At 32.8% G+C, this 16,857-nt stretch overlaps 1 protein-coding gene across 4 annotated transcripts in view; it reads right to left on the bottom strand.

Moving 5' to 3' along the window:
- Nucleotides 1-16,857, bottom strand: part of BBS9 (Bardet-Biedl syndrome 9) — a 466,187-nt gene that overhangs the window by 254,973 nt on the left and 194,357 nt on the right. For 3 of the 4 annotated variants that reach the window (XR_009701766.1, XM_061197900.1, XM_061197901.1), the window contains exons 13-16: nucleotides 12,630-12,732; nucleotides 11,041-11,145; nucleotides 8,871-8,885; nucleotides 3,813-3,953 (exon numbers count right to left, since the gene is read on the bottom strand). Coding sequence is in view for 3 of the 4 variants with exons in the window: in XM_061197900.1 (XP_061053883.1) it covers nucleotides 3,813-3,953; nucleotides 8,871-8,885; nucleotides 11,041-11,145; nucleotides 12,630-12,732 (364 nt within the window). In the remaining variant the exon portion in view is untranslated. The remainder of the gene's footprint in view (nucleotides 1-3,812; nucleotides 3,954-8,870; nucleotides 8,886-11,040; nucleotides 11,146-12,629; nucleotides 12,733-16,857) is intronic. The other variant, XM_061197902.1, reaches the window with a different exon arrangement.

Here is a 16,857-nt window from a genome sequence, read left to right as displayed (position 1 = left end):
GAACAACATGAAAACTTGAAACTAAATAAAGCAGTTATAAAATTAAAATTTAAAATAAATTTTACTACCTAAAAATATAAACCTTATATGTTAAAAGAATACAAGTAGTTAATAACAATTACAAAATTTCTATGCTAACAAATAATTTAGAAATGCAAACTTTAAAAAGAGATGTCATATTTCACCTAACCATGTCAAAAATTTTAAAAGCTTTAAATCCAGCTGCTATCCTGTGTACAAACCCTGATGTTGGGCTTGTAACCTGATACAATTATTCTGGAAGTAACTTTGGCATTTGAATAAAGTTTTCAAATGTGCATATCCTTTAACTCAGTCATTTATCTTCAAGGAATTTCTCCAAAGAGAAACAGAGAAGTACAAAAAAGCTATGTACATGGCACCCCTAAACAATAGAATATTATGTAAACATTAAAATACAAATTCATTGACAAGGAAAGATAGCCATATATCTGAGTACCATAGAAGGTTGCTACAATAGCACGCTATTTGTTATTACATTTATGTAAAATTTTTGTGTAAAATTACTGGTATCATGGCATACAATGAATGTCAGCTAATTTAACATCTATTCCCAGCCTCCTTTTCCCCAGCCCATCTACATTAGTTCTCAGCCCCCTTTACTGCTAGAAGAGGCCATGTGACAGTATTTTGGCTATTGAGGCCTAAGTAGAAATCTCCTAAGAAGTTTATGGAAACATGCCTTTCTGATAAAAGTTACAGTCATTGCTATAGCTATCTCTTTCCCCTACCTCCTGCCCTGTAGTCAGTTATGATGACTTAAGCCAAAGCAGCTATGCTATTGCCATGGAACAAGCCAACACACTAGAGAATGCACATTGCAAAGAAAGAAAAAAGCTGGGTCTTTGATAACATTCACAAACCACTATACCAGATTCCATTGCCCACTTGTGGACCTCTCTTTATTTGAGATAAAAAATACATATTATCTTGCTTAAGTCACATTTAGCCAAAATCACTCCAGATAATTATTTATTTACATATATATATATAAATAAATATTTTCTATATAGCCATTAAGCATATTAAAGCTTTTTATAATTATAATATTCTCTACTGGCCAGTATTTGGGGCACTAGACACCTCCATTCAAACACTGTTGATAGAGTTAACTAGTGGCCCTTCAGGAAGTCAATTTTACATTATATTTCAAAAGCTTTAAAAATATTATTATCCTTTGCTTGACTCAGTAATTCCACCTTTACATATTCATCAAAGAAGTAATAATAAATTTAGAGAAATATTGCTATAATATATTTACAATATTAATAAACTGAAAACAACATAAATACAGAAAAATATAATGCTGGCCAAATGATTTATGATAGAATAGTATGTAATCATTAAAATCATAAAATAAAAAACCTAATTATATAGAAAGGTGTCTCCCAACAATATGCAAAGTAATATTCTTTGGGGGGATGAAATGCTTAGAAAAAATATTTTTTAAAAGAGTAGGAAAATGTAATGAAATATAAGTAGATATTGCTGGGTGTAAGAATTACCAGTAACTTTCATTTTCTTCTTTTTGGTTATCCATTCCTAAATTTCACATTTCTTTTGTAATAAGAAAAATTAATTTTAAATATACAAAAAAAAAAGAACTGAAATAAACAAATAGGAAGAGATGTAGATTAAAAGTAGTTTTATTTCTTCTCTATGAAGATCATTAATTTTATTTCCGTTAAAAAATAACTTGTAATAGCAACTTTAACATCAACATATAAAAGTCATATATAGCAAGAGTGAAACGTATCATGAAAAGTGAAAAAGTAGCAAGAGTACTTCTTTTAAACAATTACAGGATTCCAGCATGTTTAATATGAACACAAATCTGGAAACTCAAAAAGAGAACACACTCTATTACATAAATTGACTCTTAGGGGAAATTTTAAAAATTTGTCATTGAGTCCCATTTCTAAAGTGAATAAGAAGCAAATACATGCTGATGAGCCTAAGATACCTGTGACATCAAAACAACTGAGTCCAAAATCAGGACAGATGAGTTATCTAAGCTTTCCTTAGTACGTCTTACCCAATTCATAGCTTACAGAGATACCCTCTCTGGTCAAAAGCATACATTCTTATTCAATCTCCATCGGTTTCAGTCATCTGCAGTAAAGATTGACCACTCAGAAGCCAGAGTCTTAAACATTTTTCAAAGGCATCAATAAATTTGGTGCGCAACATACAATTTCCAACTATGTTGTCAGGATAGAATAGGAGACCAAGGAACTAGTATGTTTGCATAAGATGTTATAAAGGTAGTGACTCTCTGCCTTTTTTATAATCCAAATTTTTTATAAGAAAATTGACGAAGAAGAAAGGGAACGAAAGGGAATAAGAAACCAAAAGGTACAAAACTATTTGCTAACTACACACACACACACACACACACACACACACACACACACTCATTCACTCGAACTCATTCAAACTAAAGAATAGATTAATTGTAATAAAGAGCATCTTGGAGATTTTTCATAGAGTTATACATAAATAAAGCTTTTAAAAACACTTCAGGGGTTTCCCTGGTGGCGCAGTGGTTGAGAATCTGCCTGCTAATGCAGGGGACACGGGTTCGAGCCCTGGTCTGGGAAGATCCCACATGCCGTGGAGCAACTGGGCCCGTGAGCCACAATTACTGAGCCTGCACGTCTGGAGCCTGTGCTCCGCAACAAGAGAGGCCGCGATAGTGAGAGGCCCCCGCACCGCGATGAAGAGTGGCCCCCGCTTGCCGCAACTAGAGAAAGCCCTCGCACAGAAACGAAGACCCAACACAGCCATAAATAAATAAATAAACAAAAGTTAGCTTAAACTTAAAAAAAAAAAAAAAACTTCAAATTAATGAAAAATAAATTTTAATCACTTTAAGTGGGTAATAACACAAAAGTTGACTTACCATAAATTTCTAAACCTTGTGGGAAATACTTGTATTCTAAATCCTATCCACTAATGCAAGGGTGAAGATGCATCTTACAGTCAACAGGGCTGATTTTTAATGATGGATTTAAAAGGGTCGATTTAATTCCCAGATTATTTTTTTTAATTCCACCTCATCACCAAGAAAGTTAATAGATGCGACACATTAGAAACCCTGGCAACTAAAGATGTTTTATCCAATCAATGCCTCTCTCTTTTCTAAGCTACTCAAAAAGAAAAACCAACACCTGGAGAAAGTCACACCTTCACAAATTACCAATAATGTTCGCTGTGATATTCTAGCTTTATACATGTAGCCCCTTCTAAAGCACTGGAGGCAAAGAATGGACATTGCCCCCCTCCAGCTGCTGAAGACAGCAGAGCCACACAGAGCACCTACTTATGAGGTTACTTTTCAGGGGCATCAAAATATGCTTTTAAAAGGTACATTTCCAAAAACCTACAATGAAGATGAATAATAAATATTTACATGCTTAGAAAAGGGATATATTTGAAAACCTACAAGAAAGATGAATAATAAATATTTACATTCCAAGCCAAAAAATTCCACAGCCTAAAAAGAAACATTTGATGTTTTCATTTCTGAATACTGAAGCAAAATAATGATTATAATAATTTTAATCAAACTTAAAAGGTACGCTTTATTACCGTGTTGATATAAGCTATTTGCCTTTGAACCCGCAAACAAGACGAAAAAATCCTTGAGGCACTTTTATATTCTGACATAACAATTATCTGATAATTACCCCATCATTACCTGCTGATGAAGGATTCCATTCTAAATTCTTAACATTTCTGATGTTACAGGCATGTTACTTCAAGAGTCCTACCTGGAAAGAGACTGAGAAGACTGACTGGAGATTTGTTGGTATCAATAGTTAGTTTGTGGCTTGCAGTTTTTGAAGGCTGGCCTGGCAAGCAGATTAATTTCAGGGGAAGTCTAAACTTACACTGGCTAACTCGAGGAATGCCTGAAATAAAGAGAAATATATATTAATAAATTTGACAAATAAGAAAAATATTGTACTACTAATAGCAGTACATAGTAGCAACATATCTTAGTTTAAATGTTTGTTACCTGCCCATTTCATTTAGCATAACTGAAATAACTGGAAAGCATTATCATAATTTGTGTTTTTACTTTATTGTCAAAAAGTGCAAGGCAAAAATAAGATCTTAAAAACGAGCATAGGGTAAGCTCTGCCTTTAATAGTAATATCATATTTTAAAAATCATCACAGTTGAACGCTATATAAAACATTATATGTAGTTATATTCAATTACTGAACTGTCTTTAAGACCTTCAAAGCTCTAGCCCTAATCCAAGACTATCCGCTAAAATGAGCAAAGAATATGAAATTTATATCAGGAAGACTCTATATGACCATATCTAATCATTTCTCTACCCCCTGAATTTTTTAATTTTAGTTTTTTTACTTATTGAAGATTCGAAGTACAATTAACAATTTGCAATAAATTATGAGCATGAAAGCAGAATTTGCCCTACTGAAGTTCTAATGAAGTTCATTCTAATGATGTCATTTTACACATCAATATGAAGAATATTACTTTCATACAAATTGAATTTTTCTCAATCCATTTAACTTTACATATCACTGTTAAGCAACATTTTGAAAGGCTTACATAGTCATTCAATTCTCAAATTTTTTCAGAAAGTATACAGGTATATTGAAATAAGTAACTGCATAAATAAATAACAATGAAGAGTTTTATATCAGAATTTAAAGGTTTTAAAAATCATTCCTTTTAATATTTTTACAAAGAATGAAACCGAAACCAAAGCAAATTAGGCTCTCTACTTATAAATCAAGTAAAGCAATTCTACAACTTTAGTTCTCTCTCCTTTTATACTAGGATTCTATTTTTGACTGGATAAGACAAAAGATAATACACAGAAACCTATATCTTAGTAAACTACTGTAGAAAAAAGGAAAACTTAAAATGTTCTACCCTACTGGATAGATCCACACATTAATTCCTTTATTTCTTTACAGTGGAGTCAGAGAGCAGCTTAAAAATAGCAAAAGCGGAAGCAGTAAAGTTTGTAGACATGATCCCAAACAGGATTCCTAGAATTAGCAATATATTTTGTTAATGCCAATTGGAGTTGTGTGGTTTACTCTATAACCAAGCTGGGAGTACACTTTTCAGAACTACTTATTCACTAGGATAGTAAGAGATCATCAACAATGGCAAGCATATTGATATATGAGGCCAATTAAATACTTTTTCAGAGCATGTGGAGCATATTTGTCATTCTCTTCAACATAATCTATTATCCATCAAATTTTACATAGCTCATTTTTTGCTCATAACCAACAGATGTTAAATTCACTTCTCCTGGAATCCTAGATGCAAATTATAACTGGTGTCTCTTCAGAGAAGTCCCAGGGTATTATTTCCTGACATTTTGTGAGGTTTTAGAGGCATGTGTATTTGTACTTTAAAATGATGAAATGTTTTGACTCAAAATATTATGGTAACGTGATCTAAGCTACTGCTCAGACCACAACTATCAATATCACCACAAAAAATATTACAAAGCATTATTTTTTCCAACTTCATATATTCCATATATCCCCAAATTACGGAAATATACCTACTAATGTTTTTCCTCTACAATATATAAATTACAGCCTCAATTAATAGATGCAGTCTGGAAAGAACAAGGAAACTGAAACCTAGTTCCATTTCCTTCATTTTCAATGAATAGAATAACGGGGAAAAAATGCTTCATCTTCTGACAATTCTGTACATGCACAAAGAGAAGCTATCTTCTATGTACTTTCAACCAAAGTCTGAGCTAATTGTTCAAATAAAATTTGGCTGTAAATGCTCTTCTAAAACTACACTGCTGAAACTGTGGCTCTACTTCACTTGGACCAGGTACTGACTGAATTTGTGGTAAAACAAAATTAATCATGATCAACAACACTAGCCTTATGGTACTTAGATTATTACCCTAAAACTCTGAGAACCCAGAGCTAAAGAAACCGGTGGTGTATAAATGTTTCAGAAATTGAAACAAATGGATTGCAAGCACTAATAAACCCAAGAAGGGAAATACATTGTAACTCAATTCACAGCTCAGTTAAGTCAGTTAATGACAATATCACACACTAGGGCAATGGTCTGCAGTTGCTAAGATTTGAAGAACCCCTCCAGAATTTCTTTTCTCTCCAGGAATTGTAAACCTGTTTCACAGGACATTTGGAAAACATTACTTTGAAAAATGATGACACTCATACTTAATAAAATGATTATGGCTATTTTTTAAATGATGGCAGCTTGAACAGTTTTACCATTGGGGGGGAAAAAAGCATGAAATCCTTTAGAAACCAGTTTAAGGAAACCATACCTTTAAAAAGAAAAATTATACTGCCAATATTTTATATTACTTCCCATCAAATTAAAACCCAAACGTTTCAAAATATAACGTCTAGTGTTTAGACATGGAGTTCATCAGAGGCACATTTCTATTGAGGTTTACATTTTCTTAAGAAACTTGAAATGCAGATTTGGCTACCAGTTACTCTTCAGGCTATAACTGTAGCTAAGAACCTGAAGCCAGAGACACGTAGAGGTATGTGTGAGTGTATGCATATGTGTATCTGTAATGAGGAAGGAAAGAATTATATGCATTTAAAGACTTTCCAAAGTTGCTAGTAGGATAGCTTTCAACTCAGTTGAAAGAGCCTAACTGATCCTAACTGCCTACCATCAGCAATATTTAGTTGGCAAAACAGTCTCTATTTGGCTTATTCAACTCTCTGAATATAATGCTGAGAGAAAAGAAGAATTTGGTCATTTGTAATACTCAAATATTGGCCTACTCACTCATCAGACTGACTTTTTTCTACAGTTTTTTAACAAATATAATCACCTCTCCTTCAAACACTTCCCCTTCTAGCCTACTAGAGGAAATGGATAGTCGCAACTACCATGGTGCAATTAATCACAAAATTATTTAACACTTAGAGAGAAAATTCAGATCAAAATCACTCCTGACAGAATAATTTTTCCAGGTAGAGAATTCTAATTACCCCTGGCACACCCAAGAGACCAGTATCACTGTCAAGAGGGATGCCAAAATGTGCTTTAAAAAAAAGAAAAAAGAACTTATATACCAGAGTTGAATAACTATATCTGTATATTACACATCTACATAATGCCTTTAGAACTCTTTCCAGGGGCCTGCTAGAGTCATTTCTTATTGAAAACAAGGAACCCCAAAGCAGTAGCAATGTCTGGTAGCCAGAACTTCCTTGATCCCTTCCTGTTATGTCTGGCTACGTACTGTGCTCCATCTGCAGTCATGTTTTACACTGCCCATGTCATGTAACTTTAATGCAGAAATAATGGAGACAAACTCTTACGGGACAACATAAAACCTCGTTTGCTTCTCTTTTTCCATATGTAAAAGCAGGACTGCTTATCTGCAATACAGCCTGAACAGATCAGGCCAATAAAATGGAAAAGTCTTTGAAATTTGAAGCCTTATGTAAGTAAGATCTAAGTGGCAACATATTATTTTCTTGCCTACTAGGTAAAGCTGAATATTTCAACTCTACTCCCTGAAGCTTAATTATAATTTTAAAATATATCATAAGAGATTATTAAAACCAGCTTTAGGTTTGCATTGAAATACTAAAATTTCCATATATTGTGATTTTTTTTCTCATGGTTTGATCTGAATTTTTAGTAAGAGGAAATAAATTCCTTTCAATAATAACCTTTACTGATTTTTTTAAAACTCAAAACAAATAATTTAAATAATAATATTGTATTTTATACAAGTTATTGCAAAATCTTATCCGTTACATGAAATCTTGCAAAGTAAAATGTAAATATTCATTATTAAAATTATTTTTAATAACCCAAATTCTAATTTGACAAGTATACTTTATGTTATTAAGCTAAAAGCTTACTTCTATTAAAATATTTCTCATATAAATATATATTCACCTCCCAGACACTATGCAACTCAGGTTGTTGGCACCACCAAAACTATATGGGTAAATAATGCCATTATTTTTAAGTATTTTATTTATCTAATTATTACTAATTAATATTATCTAATACTAATCTTAAAATGGCTAATAAACTAAGACAAACCATCACATTAAGTCTGTGTCTAGGAGGAAAAATAATCAAAGTAGAAGATCCTTATAGAGTACCTGTCATGTAACCAGATACTGCACAATCCTAAGATAAGTACTTGAACCCTGCTCTTAAAGAGCTCAAAAATCTACTAGGGGAACCTAAGGAACAAACTTAATGAAATTCATATTATGATAAGTATTATAGCAGAGTAGTAAACAAAGGATTTGGGGAAAACAAAATGGTGACAACACTGACCCAGGCAAGTTCAAGGGGTCAGTCCCTTGATGATATTACCCCACAAATTCTAAACAAGACAAGGAATAGGCCCATAGAATGAGTACACATGGCATTCTGATCAAAGAGGTGAATATTTGGGGGTATACAGAATCATACAATTTAGTATTCAGAATTTTTTTCCTTACTCTTTTTAAGTAAACTAAGATAACTGAGCATACAGGTAAATCACCAATGTCTTACAAAAATAAGTTGTCAGTGGCGCCTTCGGTTTTGTTCAAAAAATTCATGGAGCTTCATTGTTTCTCATGACTCTGAAACAACTAATAATGAATAACAAGTATCTATAAGTGGAAACATCTACTAGCTTCTCCATAGCCAGATCAAGGCACTGAATCACCCTAAAGAGGTTGCTATAGTTAAAACAGCAGTCCATAAAAAGAATTCATTCATGGTATAATACCAATTCAATTAACTGACCAAATTTCAGTTCTGAAATTCATTTTGTTCTAAATTATCTTTTCACTTACCCTCAGGATTTCGATCTATCCATCAGAGGCAATGCAAAAAGGGATAGGGGAGAAAATGTAACAAATTATCTGTTATAAAATTACAACACAAACTTAACACATAACTGCTTAAAATATAATTTAAAATTTTCAAGATTCTTACAGACGATTTAAATGGCCCTCCAATAAAGATAAGCCAATTCACAATTGAAGAATATAACATGAATAAATGAAATCTAACAATATATTTCATTCATTCTCAGAAGTCCATGAGAGGGTGTTATTCCAGTATAAATGTGGCAAAAAGAGGTAAAGATATATGATCTGGCCAAAAGCAAACCAGACTCAATATGTAAATGACATCAAGAGCATTAAATGAATTTTTTGGAAAAAATTTGAGTGAAAGACAAATATATAATATTAATATTTCCAGTTAGTCTTGTTTATATTATAACTTTAGTTAATAGATACTACTATGGAACAATGTCTATTTTTTTTTTCAGCTTGTCTTGGTATTCTTTTACTTTTATAGACTTGTTTTTACTTTAACTTCTAATTAACTTTCAACCAATTAATGCCTATGCTCTTTGCTTTAGTAATAATTTATAGTCTTTCAAATTCTGTCTTTAGAAAAGCATAATAGCTAAAAATGGTATGTGCAACCATAACCTCACTGAATGATTTTATAACTTTATAATGTATTTTTAAGCCTTTTGTCCACTTGCTAGGTAATCCATTTCTTTATTTTAAATTTATTTTCAACCAGTATCACTACTTTTCCTTGAAAGCAAATGAAATAATTAGTTGAATTAAGGCATCAACAATCTCTATAACTACATACACAAGGTGTAACAAAGATAAAAACTATAATCATGCCTATGATTATTGAGATGTTCAATTAATGATAAATGATCTAGAGATTTTAGCCAACATTTCCTGTTTTTTATTTCACAACTCAAAATTAAAATAACACTGAACATTTCAATGTTCTTTTCAGAAACATCCAACTAAAAAGTCCATCATTCTTTGATTCCTTACAGAAGATTTGTATTTCTCTCCAAAGCCAGCTTTCGCAAAGCCATTTAACCATAAAATATTTATGTTACCCCAAATTTTGAAAATATAGGTAAATGGTTAAAGTGGTCACTTCTGGCCAGAAACGATTTTTTTATAATTTAAAGCAAAATAACTTACAAACAAGGAGAAACAGATTTTGAAAACATGTACTAAAGTTATAAAATCACCTCCAAGCATAGAGTTGTCAATGCATAAACCAGAAAATTCACTTAGACAAAATAAGAACTACTATTATTAAAAACATTGCCAAGGTGACTTGCTAGCACAGTAGGTAGTTGCATCAGTCTCATAAAAACACTGCTAAGTAAGCAAAGTAGGTATCAACAGAGAGAAAAAAATATGAATAAGGCATCTCTACGCTTTTTAAATTAACAAAACTGTACAGAAATGCTTAAAAAACACAAATGCAACATTGTTGAAATACCCTATCAGTTACACTACATTTAAACGTTTTTTAAAAAAAGCAATAACTAATTATTCTCATTCTACCAATCAACTAATTATCAAACTGTGACTATGAACAATTCACTACACACACACATACACACAAAACTATAAAACTGAACCCAAGTTGAAATTTATAATAATTAGATCTCAACTGGACTAAAGATAATTTTTTTGACCTATTAAGAGCTTCTTGAAATAATACAGATCCTGTTCTTAAATATTTTAACATGTAAGATAATAAAGAGTTTTATTTAATCACTAAAGCAGTGTCTGAAATGCTGAAGACTGACTTAATAGTACAGCAACCCATAATAGTCTTTTTTACTAATTCAGACTAGGCTTTTCTCTTTAGTTCAAATACATGAAGTCTGGCTAGATAACATTCTTCTAGTGGGAATAACAATACATCATATTTGTTATTAATTGAAAAGATAGAATCAAACATTACATATGGAAATCAGCTACATAGACTATCACTAATTATTCATAACACATCAAAGTAATTTGAACATACATTTTTATTTAACACTAGAAAAGAATATTTTTTCATTTAATAATATTTTACAATGTGTTTTCCCATTTTAAACACTTGAACATTTAACTCATAACTCCAATAACTTAAAAGAAGTGATTAGGCTTGTAAATTCATGAACAACTGTATGCTTACCTGTAGGTCTGGAATAAGACACAACAGCAGTTCCTTCCAATTCAGGTGGTAAATAACTTCCTTTCAGATAAACGGAAAAGCCTACTGTTCTAGTCATCTCTGGTGCTATAAGCAATGTAAAAATAATATGTTACATAATTTTGGACAATTATTATTAACAAACAGTTAAAATTAGACATATACTGCATGCCAGCTACTGTCTTAAGCACGTTACACAACAATTACATAGATTAACTCATTTAATCCTCACAACAACCCTACATGGTGGGTATTATTATTATCCCCATTTTTTGGTGCATAAGGAAAATGGCTACAAAGAGATTAAAAAGCTTGCCCAAGGTCATATAGCTAATACAGAGCTGGGAATTGACTCCAGAACAAGGGTACCTAACATTCTACACCACTGCTTCTCTTTACTCAGATGAACAGGCAGCATGAACAAAGCAAAAGGTAGGCAAAGGGCAAGAGAATTTGGGAGTGGGAAATAGTACCTTATCATGGCTAGAACACAGACTGCAGGAGAAAATGGAAGGGGGAATTGGATATGGATGTAACTAAAACTGTAGCAACTTGGCAGATTATGCATAGCCTTCCATATTCATGTATTTGACCTCCAACCTGCATTAGAGAGCTATAAGAAGTTTTTAACTTGAAACATTAATTGTCCAGAATGTGTTTTAGAAAGACAAATTGGAAGTATTGTGAAAAATTAAAAAATAAAGTGAGATATCAACTATAAGTTTACCTCAACCATTCAATCACTCATTCGCTGATTCAATGAATACTTATTGAGTTTCTACTATCTGTCGGGCACCTAAGGTTGGGGTTGGTTATAAAAAGGAAAAAAGAGAGATATGTTCTTGCTTTTTGTGAATAAGACATAGGGTTCCCAGCTGAACAGTAGCAGTGAAGAAAGACAGAAAAAGACTTGAAAGATAATTCAGAAATCATTTTAACAGGACTAATGACAACTGGATGTAAGTGGTAAGAGAGACCCTGTGCAAAGAAATCTTAGGCATTATTACAGTTATCTTACATAGATTCATTTTCTAATTAAGTCCAATTAATTTTCTGATTAAATTCTAATTAAAACAGTTCTGTAACACAGATATCATTATCCCCTTTCTGCAGATTAAAACAAAACAAAACTGAGGCTCCAAGTAATTACTAAAGTAGCTTGCCCATGGTTACACATTGAGTGTCAGAGCCAGGATTCAAATTCAGGCCAGACTCCAAAGCCAATATTCTTTCTTCAAACATTACAGATTCAAGAAATAGCTCACTAGAGAAACACCAATAAAAAAGCCTTCCAAAATATAGTATTTAAGTACAATTACACGTCCATCTAGTTAAGAAAAGCATTTGAAAATCTGTAATTACTTCAACTCAACAGCCATTCACTGAATGTCCATGCTTGATGTTTGGAGGGAAAATATAAGCAAAACAACTCAATCATTGATTTCAGGAAGATACCAGTCTCACTATTCAGACAAGAAATATAGCCATGAAATAAACCCACTGATAAAAAAAATTTTAATTAAAAAAAACCTCACACCATGATAGACTTTAAGCCAAAACAAAACACTTACCCATAAATTGAAAGGTGAACTGTTCACAAGTCAATACTAAAGGTGGTTGTACATAGACCGATAATCTGATCTTTTGCAATGTCACTCGATTCTGCAGTGTGACCTGAGAAAATAGAAATTGTTATTAATAAAAAAATTACATTTTTTCCAAATTGATAGAATATCACAACTACTTAAAAAATCATTAGCAAATAATTAGGAAATACCATCTGAGAAAAAAAAATGAGCTGTCACAAAACATAACCTGTAACATAGGTGGTAGAGTAAAAAGTTCTACCCAGTTAGAAACTGGGCAAGGGAGTTGAACAGACTTTTCTCTAAGAAGATGTACAAATAGCCAATAAGCATGTGAAAAAATGCTCAAAATCTTTGTATGAAATACAAAGTAAAACCACAATGAGATACTACTACACATCTACTTAAATGCTATAATCAAAAGGACAGACAAAAACAGGTGTTAGCAAGAATGTAGAGAAACTAGAACCTGCATAAATTGCTGATGGAAATGTAAAATGGTATAGCCATTCAAGAAAAAAGTTTGACAGTTTCTTTAAAAATTAAACATAAAATTACCATCTGACCTCACAATTCCATGCCAAGAGAAATGAAACATATGTCCACCCAAAAACTTGTACACATGTTCATAGCAGTACTATTCATAATAGCTAAAACTAGAAACAACCCAAGTGTCCATCAACTGATGAATGGACAAACAAAATATGGTATATCTCTACAATGAAATATTATTCAGAATAATATTTAATAATATTAATAATAATAAAAAGAAATTAAGTACTGACACATGCTACAACATGGGTACATTATACTATGCTAAGCGAAAGAAGCCAGTCACAAAGACCACATATTATATGATTCAATTTATATGAGATATCTAGAGTGGGCAAATCTATAAATCTACAGAGACAGAAAATAGATTAGTAGTTGCTTTGGGATGGTAGTGGGATTGGGGGTGGGGGAATGGAGAGAACAGCAAGTGACAGCTAATGAATATGGGGTTTCCCTTGGAGGGACAAAAATGTTCAAAAATTAAATTGTGGTCATCATTCTACAACTCTGCAAATATACTAAAAATCATTGAATTGTACACTTTAAAAGAGTATATTGTATGGTATGTGAATTATATCTCAATAAAGCTATTATAAAATGTTCTATCAAAAGCAGACCAAAAAAATCTGCCCTCATGTCTGGTGAATAATTACATCATGAAATATTATATGTGTTCATTCTTCTTTACATGTATAGATGTGGCATCATGAATTATTTATTTTATCTAGTATCAGTATATTACCTTTTACACAAGTTACTCTCTAAAGATTTCCTTTCTATGTAGGTATTTACTATCAGTAGTTTAAATACATATCAAAGCACTACATTTTCTTCCACAGCTTAATACAAAAATACCTGACATAACTAATTCTAGAAAATATCAAAGAAAGGCAATAATGACTGCTGCATTTCTAAGCTGGCTGCATTTCCAAACTGGTGCTCTTGGTTGATGATGCTTGGAATGATAATTCCCATTCTAGTCAGAGTTAATAGCTATGAATTCTGGGGTAATAGTTTGACTGAGAAATAGGGTGGGTAGGGGTAGAGAAGGCCAGGACTTCTCTCACTCCTCCTGAGGAGGAACGTCAATAGAATCCATCAGGCCCAAGGATCTTTACTGGGCCACAGTGCTAGGGGCATCAAAGAAAAAGCTTAAAGATCTGGCTTCCACTGGGAACATTCTCTCTTTGGATTTTGTCTCCTAAAAGTCCCAGCCTCTTTGAACAGTCTCTTTGGATGAGTTTATCCACATGGTAAGCCAGATTTATCACAGTCACTGGCCAGGTAGAGTTGCTAGACCAACTAAATCACAATCTCTGGGAGTAGACCTGGGTACTGGTATTTCTTTAATAGTTCCCCAGGTGACAGCTATTTACAACCAGAGTTGAGAAGCACTCTTCTATTATACATGGCACCTTTGCTATGGAGCAATTTAGTCTCGTTACTAGACTCTAGTATATGAGACAGATACATTTCATTATTAATTGACATAATGCAAGGGCATACTTAATTTTTAAGAAAAGTCATTTTGAATTTTCTCTTAGATAAAAGGCATGTATCAACTATTCATTAATTATATATATACATACATACATACTATAGATAAACAATATACAAGAATATACATCTGGCCCACAAACATTATACACATATAATTAGATTCAGTAAATGTCTTGTATTAATTTTAAATGATGTGGATATTCTGCACAACTTAAAAATAAGCATAACATTTTTGACTTGCAAAGTAAAAATTTTAAAGGACAACTATTGATGCAAATAAATACAATAAACACAGCAAATGAACAATGAACCCTCAATTTTTACTTTATAAGCCCTGGGAATACACGGGGGGAAATCTGCATACCACAAAGAAAGATTCCGTAATGATATCTGACCATTATAAAAATCATAATACCTTTTTAATAAAACACTGATGGTAATTATGGGAAGAAGAAAGTACGCATGTGCTGTAGACAACATTCCTTCTGATAGCTATTCCACTAAATAAACAGAACACAATTTCAATATTTTACTGTTAACAATAATATGCTGGTCTGTACATATATTTTTAAATAAAATTAATGATAAGCATTAGCAGCTTTCTATATTCATGGAACCATGCTAATAAATTATTTATGTGTATTATCTCATTTAATCATTACAACATTGTGAAACAGGTACTATCACAATATACCATTTTACATAAGAGAAAAACGTGGCTCAGAGAAGCTAGATAATTTGACTAAGGCTACTCTGATTATAAGTGGAAGAAGCACAATTTAACTTCTGTCTGTCAGAATCCAGAGCCCACACTCTTAATCAATTGTGGTTAAGTCCCAAAATAACTCTGCAAATGAAGAAGTACCCTCATTTTACAGTTTAAAAATAGAGGTCCAGAGAAGCTCAATAACACGTCTAAGACCATCCAGCCAATATGTGCAAAAGAGCTGAAAACTATGACCAGGAACATCTCGTGGGAGGTTACTTTTAAAAATGAAAATGAAAAATCCTTAAGGTAGTAATAAGCCATTTTTAAGACAGCAGACATTCTGACTCTGCCTGGCATTACAACATGTACTTAGACAACAATTGTACAATTTTACATTGTTACAAGTGCTTGCATTTAGTTTAGATGCAAGATCAATGGTGATAACTCTCATACACAGATCTATCGAATCCCAACAATGGACTATGCACTTTCAAAAGTGAATCAAGAGGGCTTCCCTGGTGGCACAGTGGTTGAGAATCTGCCTGCCAGTGCAGGGGACACGGGATCGAGCCCTGGTCTGGGAAGATCCCACATGCCGCGGAGCAACTGGGCCCGTGAGCCACAATTACTGACCCTGCGCGTCTGGAGCCTGTGCTCCGCAACAAGAGAGGCCGCGATAGTGAGAGGCTCGCACACCGCGATGAAGAGTGGTCCCCGCTTGCCGCAGCTAGAGAAAGCCCTCGCACAGAAATAAAGACCCAACACAGCCATAAATAAATAAAAATAAAATGACTAATACTCTAAAAAAAAAAAAAGTGAATCAAGAAGATGTGTGACAAAAATAACTACAGTAACAAAGAAGAGTTGTGTTTGAGCCAAAAAAAAGAGTTAAAGACTTGGCTAGACCATAAACCTCATATTTTAAGAGAAAAATAATTATAGATTAAGGGGAAAATACAAAAATTAATATCAGAATTTTCCATACTATTTTCCATTTCTAACAAAATAAAATATGATCCTCAGGAAACATAATACTAAATTTTTATCCTAGATATATAAACATGACTCCAAAGGCCAGGTATTAACAACCACTCTTCCTTAGTTGCCTGCAATAGATGGTCACGCATCACGCACACACACTCAAGGTAGCCACATCTTCATTCACTTGGAACGGATGGAAAAATTTTCTCAATTAACAGGATTTATTATGATGGAAACTTCCATGGTTATATACCTTGGCTGCTGTTGTTATAAAAGGCTATAAGGAGAGATTTGTAACAGAAATTTGTATAGGAACTGTCAGGCAGAATCAGGAAGTCATGGTGTCTGCTGCTTAAGTCCAGCTGATTTTGTGCAACTCGTCTGTGGCATTCTTTCCCATTCTTTTATAATGGCAATAAGGAAGAGAGCTGTGACTTAGCCATTCTCAAACATAGTTAAATGTTATTCTCC

This window comes from Eubalaena glacialis, chromosome 8 (assembly GCF_028564815.1).
Source record: "Eubalaena glacialis isolate mEubGla1 chromosome 8, mEubGla1.1.hap2.+ XY, whole genome shotgun sequence".
Taxonomy (NCBI): domain Eukaryota; kingdom Metazoa; phylum Chordata; class Mammalia; order Artiodactyla; family Balaenidae; genus Eubalaena; species Eubalaena glacialis.
This window is presented reverse-complemented; position numbering and strand designations above follow the sequence as displayed.